General features: G+C 41.9%; 1 protein-coding gene across 4 annotated transcripts in view; it reads right to left on the reverse strand.

Moving 5' to 3' along the window:
- LHPP (phospholysine phosphohistidine inorganic pyrophosphate phosphatase) overlaps window positions 1-12,931 on the reverse strand; it is a 191,707-nt gene that overhangs the window by 21,332 nt on the left and 157,444 nt on the right. For 2 of the 4 annotated variants that reach the window (XM_048859295.2, XM_048859296.1), the window contains one exon: window positions 8,050-8,417. The exons of the other annotated variants lie outside the window; for them this stretch is intronic. In XM_048859295.2, coding sequence (XP_048715252.1) covers window positions 8,321-8,417 — 97 coding nt within the window. In that variant the 3' untranslated portion in view covers window positions 8,050-8,320. Of the gene's footprint in view, window positions 1-8,049; window positions 8,418-12,931 lie in introns of those variants that run through there. 4 annotated transcript variants of the gene reach the window in all.

A 12,931-nucleotide genomic window follows, 5' to 3' on the forward strand; every position in this document is an offset into this window, starting at 1 on the left:
TTGAACCCTGTTATAGTCTTGGCCTTCACAACATCCTCTGGAAAAGAGTTCCACAGGTTGACTGTGTGTTGTATGAAGCTCATTTTAAGAACACTTTCACTGCAGATTTCACAAAATGCAAAGAAGGTTCCAATGTGAGATTTCTAAAGATAGCTACAACAATGAGGAGTCCTTTGTGGCACCTTAGAGACTAACAAATTTATTTGGGCATAAGCTTTTGTGGGATAAAACCCACTTCATCAGATGCATGGAGTGAAAAAAATAGTAAGCAGAATATATATTACAACACATGAAAAGATGGGAGTTGCCGTACCAAATTGGGGGGTCAGTGCCAACAAGCCAATTCAATTAAGAGAAGTGGCCGATTCTCAACAGTTGACAAGAAGTGGGTCAATACCAAGGGAGGGAAAATTACTTCAAAAACAAACTCCAACGAGGAACTGCAGAACTGGAATTAATTTGCAAACTGGACACCATCAAATTAGGCCTGACTAAAGACCGGGAATGGATGCGTCACTACAAAAAGTAATTTTCCCTCTGCTGATACTCACACCTTCTTGTCAACTGTTGGAAATGGGCCACCTTGATTGCATTGGCCTCATTAGTACCACTGAAGTAATTAACTAACCCTCACCACCCCCTTTCCATGTATTATTATTCCCACTTAAACAGGGAAACTGAGGCAGAGAACATTTAAGTGACTTGTCCAAGGTCACTCAAGAAGCCTGAGGCCCATTAGAACACAAATCTTCTGCATCCCAGTCCAGTCTAAGACACAAGCTCAAGCTTATGGTTAAAAAACAAAGGGAATTTAGGAGTTGCCTATTAATTCACAGTCCTAAATCAAGATTACAAGGTTATTTGTTGAGAGTGACAAGCTAATCCCTGATAATTGCAGCCATACAACCAGACAAAACAGGCATCAGCTGACCTAAGGCCGAGTTAGGAGGAAGTTCTGAGGCAGTGAGTGACGCAGTTCAGTACCAGTTCTGTATGATTAGCTGACACATCCTTTCTCTAAAGCTGTTTAGAGGTGGGCATGGAGTTTCTATTGTAATCAGATGAAAGTTCAGGAAGCATTGGATTTGTAAGCGTTTGTGTGAAGCAAAGTTGGTTTTTTTTTTTAAATAGTTACTGATGTTAAGGAAATTGCTTTTTATGCCTATAATCCCAGCTGATCAGAGACTCGAAGAGTAGGGACAGTTTTTCTTACCATATTGAGATGGGGAGGGGAGGGGAGAAAAGGCATGATCTTTAGGGTTTTAAAGAACTGCTTTCTTTAGTCTTGAAACCAAAGCCAACTTCCATATGGGGTCCTGATTTTCAGAATTGCTGAGCTCCCAGCACTCCAAATGAAGTCAGTGGTAACTGCATGTGCTCTGCTTCTCTGAAAACCAACCCTGTGAATTTCTTTTAAGAAATGCTCACAGGAAGCTCTTAAAACAAGTGGAGGAGAGAATTAAAATGAGTAGGAATTCAAGCAACCTACCCCTCCTATCCTTTTGTGTTCTGATATTGACTAGGTGTTAGCAGATGAGGCATTCTACAGGCAGGTGGGATATTCGATATCATGGAGCAGTGTTTGAATATTGTAATGCCCTGGGTCAGTGTGTGACTGATTTAAATAAAGTTAATAATGCTTAAAAAGAGATCTAGGGAGTGGACACTGACTCCATTTCAGCAATAAATCGTAAACTCAACTTAGCACTTCTCAGCAGCCATATTTGCTGCATGGATTCAGCTGGGCTGCAGAGAGAGGCATTTGACTTGGAGTGCCCTTAACATGACATTTACCGCAACATGCCCTGTGCTATCTCCAGTCGATCTCCCACAGGGAAATTTATCAAACAGATACAGGTCATAGGGTTCAGGTAGCTACAGTAGTTAGGGTGTGGTATGGGTGTTTGGTATCCAAGAGAATTGGAGGCGAGCATAGAAATAAATACTGCAAAAGTAACTAAGGTGATTGAAAAGCCCTATTTATAAAGTAGAACTGCGTCTTCCTGAGGAGGTAGAGGAGCTGATTAATACAGCTGAAAAATCTTTTTAACTCCACACTACAGTATACACCTATTTGAGTTATCTGAGATATGCTCTGTGTGTTCCACTTCCTATCATGATCTGGATTGCTTTGTGGTACACAACTCTGTTTTCTTTAATCCACAATTAAAGAGAACTGTAACTCACTCTCCTGAAAATCAGTGGCCCCTCCCACAGAAGCCTGAGACTTTGCTTGTAAATGCAGTGAGCCTGAATACCAGCAGATAACACAGAGATATTAATTTAGACCATGGCAGGAGCATTACCATTCAGTTATAAAAGCAGCCCTATCCCCGTTCTGAAGGTCATGATAAAGTTTCACAGTAATAAGCTTAGAGTGAAACTTTAGCACCATTTATAGCCAGGGCAATTTCTCCAGCAGAAAGGTATACCCTCCCCACAGTGCAAGAATGGAGACCATGCACAGAGCATATTCACAGTCTCCTCTGCTAAGACTTGACTTTCAGGTCCACAGCAAACGTTGCAGCCTACAGAGGCAATAACACCAGTAGGTTATCACAACACAGCTTAAAATCAAATATTTTACAGTGATGGCTGGAGGACTGGTGGAGCCCAAGTCTCAGCTGGTATTTTACAGTAAGTCTGCCCCTACTGACTCTGAAGATTTAAGGCGCAAACGGCAGCATCTAGGAGAACTGAAATGCTTGGGGCAGATTTTGGTAGCAGGAAGAGAACTAACCTTTTCCTTCTGCCCACATCCCCCACCCAAAGACACCCCAATCCCACCAGCTCCCTGCATTTGCTACTCGTTAGTTGCCAACACCTCATTAGTGTTTGTTACCTAAATTAATTACCTTTTCTGTTACAGGTTGTTCACATGCTAAAACTTTAAAGTATTTAAACCACTTCTTTGGTATTTAAAGCCACTGCTCTTGAATGAAGGTGAACACAAAACAGTCTTGGAAGGCAACAAGAGCATACTTGATTGTTTTTGCTAACTTGTCAAGATGAACTGATTTGAATGTGATTACATTAGTCAGAACCCCCCACAACCCCTGGCCGTATAATAGCTGTGTCATTCCACTGCCTCTGAACATGTATTTGTACAATACTGTGCTAAGTTTGGTGGCTCTCAAGAGTTTTCTAACTATTTTCACTCATTCTTCTGTTGTTTGTCACCTTCTCCAATATGGCAAAGGAGGGCCTGGACATTCATGACAGGGTCTGGGACTAGTGTGGAGAAGAGATTGTGGCGCAGCATTTTAGCACTAAGTTGTATTTGGTCAAACCACTTTAGTTAATATAGACAATGTGGGTAATTCAGCATAGGAGTTAGCATTTTTCTAGTGCTTTGTCTACTCCTTAACCCTCACAACATCCCGGCAGGCAGGTACTTACGTGTTACTCTGGTTTTGATAGATAATGAAACTGACACAGAAAAGTGAAGTGACTTGTCCAATGCCAAACAAAGTCAGTGGGAGACCTCAGATTAGCTCTCAAGGGGATGACCTGACTCCCAACCTTCTGCTTATCCCCCCATTGCTGTAAAAAGCCTCCCCACTGACCACTAGGTTCTTTTCTGGTGCATTATTAAGGTTCTTATAAGAACTTTAGATAACATTGCTGCACTGTGTGTACAGCTGGCTAAAGCATCATATTGTGTGTTCTATGAAGAGCTTATAGAAATTGGAGCTAGAAGAGACCTGTTACATCAGACAGTCCTTTCCCATTTAGCAGTGCATAACACTCCAAGGAGCAGATTTACTAGTGGTTTGTCTAGGCTAGTTTTAAATGTCCCGAGCAATGAGGTTTCTACCACTACTCTTGGGAAATTATGCCACAAAATCTTATCTTGCACCAAAAGGGAGGAGTGTCTGTAAATAATAGGCCAGGTAAGGAATTTGCCATAGGGTAGCAGAACAGCCCTGTCTCCCCCAGTACTAAACACTCCCTGCCCCATAAAAAGGCCCACAATTTCCTGAGTGCAGCTTCTTATGCACCTGAAAGCTCCTGTCCTTGACTGCACCCACTCATTCACAGCTGGGTCACTGACAGACTGATTAGGGTTTCTGTCTAGTTGGCTGGTTGCAGCTTTTTTAAAGGGGCAGTTCACAGGCCCTTCAGTTGAGTTCCTAAGGGACTGATCTTTTATAGACAATACCCAAGGATGCTTTATAATAGATCTGTGAGTGACGCCATGCCTGTCACTTGCTGTTGGGAGATACTATCTGTACTTTTAGGGGAGACAAGACTCTCCTGACTTCCACTTCCAGCTCTTTTTGATCTCACCTAAACTGCTCTCACGAGCACATTCTTGAAGAAAAGAGGCAGCAAGCATTTTAATGTGGCCAGTACTGCTTTATCTAGAGGGAAATGGGAAATAAATTTCCCCTCCCAGCTCTGTGTATCCGTACAACCCTAGAACCCTCTCCCTAAGGAATGGAAGAGTTTCCATAAAACTACAGGCCAATAGCATTTGTTTAACCAGCAGACACACAACAGTAAATTTCCTCTCTGGCCCCCTCCCTAAAGGGACTGGGTCCTCTGGTAACAAGGACAGTTTTGATCACAGTTGAGTTAACTTCTCTGACCACTATCTTTTAGTAGCCAGGGCTTTCTGGAGACCTTCTATTCTCCTGTTAGCAGAGATCTCTCTGGTAGGTCTCTTGTCCCCTTTCACATTACCAGCAAAGGATATTTTGACAGGAAGGGAAATCCCACACTACAAACCATATGTTCTTAACTTAGGGCATTTTCCCTTTAGCTCTTTCACCCCAACATTTTCTCCCCTCTCTTATAAGCTTGAGTTTGAAACTCTCTTGGTGTGGATCTAAGCTGAAAGGAAATGCTTTGAAACCATGCTTTACTATTGAAAATGCCAGCACTAGTCTGTGTACATTTTTTAACCCTCTCTTAGCTTTTTCTTTAACTCATAATTTCCTTCATTGCCTTCACTTGCTTTTACTCATTTTACCCCAAGTTGTCTGTCTGATAAGGACTGGTAGAAAAAATTCCCACCCCATTCTCAGGGACCAGTCATGTTAACACTGGGTTGCAAGTTCTTCAGTAAAAGAAGCAAGCCTCAAAATCCTGATGACCCCTCTCAACCCCCAAATTTTCCCCTGGGAAATGATCTTGGGGAGACTTTAACACTCTGTAAAGAGAAAAGAGAGGAGAATCCACTGTTAGAACCCATGTATGTGGGCTTAAGGGAGACAGTGTGGCCTAGTGGTTAGCACAGCGGAACTAGACTAAGAGTCCTGGGTTCTATTCCCAGTTTTGCTCCTGACTCTGTGTGACGTTGGGCAAACCACTTAACCCCTCTGTGCCTCTGCCTCCACATCCGTAAAGTTCACTTAACGTTTCCTGCCTTTGTAACATCCTCTCCTGAGTCCCAGCCCAGTGCGCTAGCCACTAAGCCACATTCCCTCCCATAGCACAGGCTTTGTACCTTTGAAAAAAACCTCCCCATAAATGACTGTGAGTGGAAACAATCAGTGTGATGTGACCAAATACAATAATGTTCTCACTTGCAGTTACTGGAATGATAGGACGAGGATCTTATATTTTCTTTCTGTTAATTTGTCCTTTTTGGCAGCCCTTTACACCCAGTTTGACAGGTAGTAAAACAGCTGTTCATTTTCTTATTTGCCTCGAGCTATTTGTATACAGGAACTTTGATGCTTCAAGACTTCTACTGAAGTGTGTTTCCCGTCCTTATCTTTGCCAAAGATGTTCTGTTGCATTTTTTCCACATTATCTCTATAACAGTATCATCCTGGCATCCAGTGAATTCAGACTACCACTGGCATCAGCAGTGAATCACCTATGTAACGTGGTGTGCAGGGCCCTTTAATGAACTTAAGTTTGCAGGCGCAGGTAGTTGGGAATGCACCACATATGAGCTCTTCCTTTAATCCTATTCTTAGAAACACGTGTTCCTGAATCTCTAAGAAACTGTCGGAGGGGCATAAAGGACGACTTGGTTGGCTGAAAACAACAAAAGAGTCAGAATCACAGTACTTGGGTTTATTAATTCGGTAAGTCAGTTCTCTAATGAAGACGGCCACCAAAAGACCCCATGTCAATCATGACAGGTTTCAGAGGAACAGCCGTGTTAGTCTGTATTCGCAAAAAGAAAAGGAGTACTTGTGGCACCTTAGAGACTAACCAATTTATTTGAGCATGAGCTTTCGTGAGCTACAGCTCACTTCGATGAAGTGAGCTGTAGCTCACGAAAGCTCATGCTCAAATAAATTGGTTAGTCTCTAAGGTGCCACAAGTACTCCTTTTCTTCATGTCAATCATGTTATTCCTCAATTTGTAATAACTGTACTTATCTCCAGAATCTAAACCATTTCAGCCCCAGACAACTGTCAATATGTAGAAAAATGCAATTAAAGGTTTGACAAACACATAAAAGGGGGAAATGTGAACATGAAACCCGAATAAACTGCCAGACATGGGAAAATTCCCTTATCATCCTTTCCACAATGACATCATCACAATCTTGGGCAGTGAGAACCCAGAGAGATGTCACACTAACCCTGGGCTAGGCTGTGCAAGATGCACCAGCCCAGATGAAGGAGAGCCACCTGGCCCCAGAGGCTGAGCCGGGGAGGCATCCTGCCCTGAGTTCCCTGGCACACAGGAGGAGAGCACCTGCTTTTACAGTCTGCAGCAGGTGCAGAATACTCTCCTGGTGCACTGGTTCCACTCTGGAGACAGATGCAGGGGGCCGTGACATGACTCTAGTCCTGCCTCATCCCCCTTAGCTGGACTGTGTCCCTGATGGTGCCAGTGGAGCACAGAGATTGTAATTGTGGTTGTCCCTTATACAGACCATGCAATGAGGAGTGATGTCTCCTTCCCTCTTCCCCACTCTATTCACAGACACAGTCTGATCTCTTTCTATAGCACACACCTTTTCCTGTTGTTACTTTATGAAGCATTTTTCTCCTCTGTAACCACAAGGGTTTTTGATGTGAGAGTTCATTTTACCTAGGCATTAATTTTTTGGGCCGAATTCAGCCCTGATGTAGCTTCTGTGAAGTCCATGGCACTGCACCCAGGGGTGACTTCGGCCCCATGTGTTTAGGTGGTATGTATCAGGGTCTAATCCCACAAGGTTCTGGGTGCTCTAATCTCCCACTGGCCTCAACAAGAGCTGAGGGTGCTCAGCACCTTGCAGGACTAGTCCTAGCATATTCACAAGATTTAATTTGCTTCAATGGTTAGTAAAGGCTGAAAACCACAAGGGCAAAATATAAAGCAGTTAATGTAGGCAGCAGCGTGCTATTTAATTCACAGATGATTTCACTGCCCTCTTCCTGTTACAAGTAAGATTTCCAAGCAATAGCAATGCAGGGCAAAGTCATTACTTGGCTTTTTAAATCTGGGAACTGAACACCAGATCATTAAGCCTGGCATCCAGCAGCCATAAAATAACATCTAAGTATCGGAGGCTATTTTTAGCAGTTGAAGACTAAAACAATGCGACGAGATGATGACAGTTCAAATGTGGGACACCCATGCGAAGCAGGACTTAAGTGGCCCCTAGATCTTGTACTTTGACTTCAGTTGGAGTGGAGTTGGGCCAGTGCTGCGCGTTTCTGAAAATCTCACCGATAGCAGGCCCCGACTGCTGCCCTGAGCAGCTTCAAAGCCCCCCACACACTAGGCTGAGAAATCTCGAACAAGATGCTATTCGGAGCAGATGGTTACACCCAGCCAGGAGGAAATCAAGGATGTCATTACAAGATGAGGGGGTTCCCCCAAAACTTCACCTTGGGACTGGTGTGCGCACGCATCTTACACACAAAGTTCTGCACTCATCTACAAAAAGGGGCAGCCTAGAGCCTGACCTATGCTGCCTGGGGATTCCCCACATGCTGGGGCAACCCGCTGCTCCCTAGGTAGGGACAGAGTCTGGCCCAAGTGGTGCAACACCCACTCATGTCAGCTAATTTTATCTGTTCTTCCTCCTGCATGGCTACATGGCACTCAAGGGAATGGGCGGGTGCTAGAAAACCAGACGATTCACGGAAGTCATAAGCACCTGTTAGGTTTAATGTTTTTATCATTAAGGCATTTCATTTTAGTACCTAGAAATGAGACGCTTTGAAAATCAGGCAGTTAACAACAAACTATTAGCATTACTGGTTGCCTATGGTTACTTGCATATGTGTAGAAATTAGGTGAAGAGAGGGAAATGAATTAAACGGGGGAAGAGGTAGCCTGGTGTGTGAGCTGTATGCTAAGCTTCAGATGTCAAGTCCAACTTCTTTGTGCCTTTAAATCAGTATCTTCTACAGCACGATCACTTGTGCAGCTGTTTCACAATAATGTCCACTGCTTCTGCGAGGTTGTTCACGTATCCATCTGCCTTCACTTCCGGGTGTTGCTCATCGCAAGGCCTGAAGAGGAGACAGTAGGGTGACACTGGTAAAAGTGGGAGTGGATGTTCCATAAACAGGTACATAAAAACGAATGATGGTTTCTCAGAAATACATGAAGAGAAGGGCAGATGTTTAGTTTTTGTTCCATTGCAACTATCCATTAGTCTGGGAAGTACTCCCATGAAACCTTTATAATATTACTACTGGCACACATCAGGTTTGGGATATTTGTTGGATGACACTTGTCTATCATTAGAACTACAGTAGAACATACTCAGTCATTTCTCCGATAAATGCCAAACCCGCTTAATTGTGATAATTAGCAAGGATGCCTCTCAGCGACTCTAGACCCAGATAATGCACAGCCTGTCAATCTAAATGTCATATCTAATGTAGAGGTGGGCGAAATTTTTCTACCAAAACTTTTTTCGGAGAAAAATGCAGCTTCAGCGACACCAAATTATTTTGCAATTTTGTGCTAAATTCACCAAATCGTTTTGATTGAAAAAACCCTAAAAAAACCCCCCTAACCTCTGCATAATATCAAAACATGTTTGCTTTATCATTTTTGAAACAAAACATTTAGATTTTTCTATTTCAAATGATATTTTGTTTCCAAATTTCCTTTCATTTTTTTTTAAATTAAAAATGTAAGAAAAGCTTGAAAATGAAATGAAACCTTCTATTTCACCCAAAAGATTTGTTTTACTTTTTGATTCACTGAACATTTTGAAAAAAAGAAAACTGTTTGCAGCTTGACCGGAAACCATTTTAATTTTTTGATTTGTTAGAATTGCCAGCAAACTGAAAAATCTGTTATTTGCGTAGCTCTAGTCTCAGGGCGTCTGCAAGCCTTTTCATTGCACCAGAAAGTGTGAGCTGATGTTCCTTCTCACATGCTTCCCAGTATGCAGCTATTAGTTTTCTTTAGTGTCCTTCCATTACGGCGCATAAATAAGTCAATCTCATCCTAGTTTACTTCTGAATATGTTTTATTGTTGTTACTAGAATTATGTGTATTATGGTAGGGCCTATAGGCCCCAACCAAAATAAGGCTTCATTGCGCTAGGCACTGTACAAACAGTGGGAGATAGTCCATGCCCTGAAGAACTTACATTCTAAACAGACAAAGGATGGAGAGAAAACACTAAGGCACAGAGAGGTGGAATCACTCCCCCTAAGGTCACAGAATTCTTCCTCTGAGGAGAAATGCCAAACTGTCCCCACTCACTTTCTCTTTATTGTGGCTGGGAGGTAAATCTTTCCCTATGCTTCCACTATCATCTGCATTAGCTCCACTCCCTCTCTGCACCTAATTAATCTCATGAGATGCTCTTCAAATCCCATGAGAAAGCCCCATCTCTCTTCTCTGGCTGAAGATGACACCAAGTCCTCACGCTAATAACAAATAGCAATAATAATGGGCTCTTACATAGAAAGTTTTCAAGCCGCAGCTCTCAAAGCAATTTACAAAGGATCAGTATCATCACCCCCATTTTACAGATGGGGAAACAGAGTCACCGAGAGGCAAAGTGACTTGCCCAAGGTGAGCCACTAGGCCAGTGGCGGAGCCAGGGACAAATTTAACTGATCCTATGTTCTAACTCTGACAGTTTCCCCAAGCTCTATCATTTTTCCTGAAGTTTGGCTTTCATATTCTTTTTTCCCTCTCTTTCCCACCATCTCTACAGATCTTACCTGTGTGTTATATTATATCCTACAAATCTTCCATGAATGTGCATAGACAGATGATTTGGCTGGGGAACATTCTGTGATACCTTGTGTGGATGGCGGTCTATATAATTAACTAATTAGCCAAAATGAATGCATTGTATCTTACATAGCATTTTATCTATATCAGCAAGAGCTTTTAGAAGAGTTTGAGCATCCATGTTTCATTGCAGGCCTCTGATTTTATAAAGTTTATGAGCATTTCAGTTTACTACTACAGATCAGAATTCATTCTTGGCCTGGAAAAATAAGTGGGCTCTATGTAGTTTCAGTTGATGGGGGACTAAGGGTTTAACCTGAGGGACTGTGTCAACTTTATACCTGTTGGGCTGAGTTGTGAATCAGAAAATACATGGATTCTATTCTTAATGGCTTCCCTCTTGAAAGAGACGAGAGCCCAGTTATCCAGCTCCCTTCCCTCTCAGTGGCCTATTTTCTTCTGTAAAGGGCAAGACTATTTAGTGAGGGTTATTGTATTAATGGGGGAAGATGCATTTCCCATTGGATGTGTAGTAGCCATGGAGATTCTTATTATTTATGATGTGAAGAATTTGGTGGGTACTTGTCAGTACAAGTCCCAAATTATTTTTCAGTTTTTGAACTAGAGCTCCCTGGAGCGCTTTCCTTGCTGTTCATTTTTCAGAAGTTCTCAGAGTTTCTGAATACATGAATTCCTTACAAAGGAGCTGGGAATAGCCTCTTTCAGTAGCCCATGCTGGCTGAGATTTCATTTGTCAGAAAGTTACAAAGGCCAACATACAGCTAGGGGAAAAATATTACTTTGCTATTTGGTTTTGTTTGTGAGATCAACAAAGCAACCTGCAAAACAAAGGAAATGGCCGCATGAAGCAGACTGTACTTTGGTATCAACTTTAACAGAAATATCTTATCTAAAATGTAGAAGATTAGTTCATGACTCAGTGCTTTGGTCTTCTAGTTCTGCTTTGTTACATTGTCATGGCGCAATAATAATAGTGATGATGATGGCAGCTTCATTTATTAGGATTTCCTCACCCAAATAAGCATTTCCTCAGCTCACACATGGGACAGCAGCTTATAATATACAATGGAATAAAACAGGCAAAATCCAAAAAATATGAAACCAGTAAAAATTAAATAAAGTCTTCAGTTCTGTGCTGCTATCCATACTCACCCACTAACTTCAATGGGAGTTTTGCCCAAGGAAAGATATGTCTATCTTTGTTTCACTTCATATGATACAAGTAGATACCTCTTTCCGAACCAGAATTCAAACTGTACAGAAAGTTCATTTGCATCCTGAGTAGATATCCTGAGTGTAAAAAACAAGACCTCTTTCCATTTTACACATTAAAATATGCTCCTTTTCTCACTTTCACAGAAAAAAAAATACCAGTATACAAGAACTGTTCAGAAAAAGAAAAACTTTTACAGGAATTTTCAAGTAAACTGCATTCTCTGAGCTACAAAAAAAAAAAAAAATGAAATGCTTATCTGAACTAACACTCCAGTGATCTCTCTGTAACATAAGGTTCTGTAAACTTGAGTGATCAAGGTAATGCTGTGTGTGTGTGTGTGTGTGTGTGTGTGTTGGAGGAGGGCAAGCTAGGTTTACAGCCTGAATACTGTAATACTAATTGCAAATATGCTATTGTTTGGGGTTAACCAATTTAAAGATGTCCCTGGTGTACAAATACATTGCAGTACCACCAAAGATGACTGAAAATCAGTCTATAGGTGACTTCTCCAATTCTGAAGAACTTTCAAGGCGAGGCTGGGTGCCTCAGACAGCTAAAGCTACCCATTGTAATTCTCATATTATTAGCAGTGCTAGAAAACCACTAATGGGCTGTTTGCTAGGAAGTGGTTGAAATAGGCTAACAATACTCTAAAATTATTGCATCTCTTTACAAAAACTGCGCAAACGGGTTCTGAATTTAATTACGGCTAAGTCATTATGTTGGTCAAACATTTATTATTTTGTAAAAGCTAATTATATTCAGCAAACAATAGAATATGTACAAGTTATTAGACAATGTGCTCAAGATGCAGTTGTGTTTTTGACACAAGCAGCAAGCGGTTGAGAAGGTCAGACTGTTTTTACTTGGTCAGTCTAGCTCTCAGATGACAGGGTTTGCTTTCAACACTCTAGTCCCAGGTAATATATTTATTTTTGTATATCTATCCAAGTAACGTGTGGACACATTACATAGATTAACAGATTGCCAGAATGAGAGAGTTGCACAGCTGGGGACCTTCCACTACACAGTGTGATTTCACATGTGCTGATTTGTTTGAGGAAAACCTTTTAGGGGTGGAAAAATTAACAAGAGGCATGATTTAATACCAGGTGACTGTCAGTGCCTATGATGGACTCTGAAAGCAATGTCTGGAAAAGGTGTGAGCGAGGACAACATACTCTGGAGCACTGCAAGCTTTCCCAGACAGCTCTGCTAATGTACCCCCTGCCCTCGTCCACATCTGCAGCACTCTTCCCATTTATTGCAGCCTGCCCATTTCTGTTCTGTTTTGCAGACAAATAGCTGACAGGACTAAAATGATCTATTTGTTACCCATTCTGGATGTGAACTCAACATGGCAATTGGCTTTCTATATAATGCAAACTTTGGTTAGGAGAGATCTTTGCAATTTGTTACTTGCACTGTATAAAATAAAACACAGACAGATGGACACGTAACCCTTATTCAGGAGAAATTCCCATTGAAGTCATTGGGACATAAGCAGGTGCTTGAAGTTAAGCATGTCAACGGGTAGTGATCAATGGCTCCATGTCTAGTTGGCAGCCGGTATCAAGTGGAGTG

Source organism: Caretta caretta, chromosome 7 (assembly GCF_965140235.1).
Source record: "Caretta caretta isolate rCarCar2 chromosome 7, rCarCar1.hap1, whole genome shotgun sequence".
In the NCBI taxonomy this organism is placed as follows: Eukaryota; Metazoa; Chordata; order Testudines; family Cheloniidae; genus Caretta; species Caretta caretta.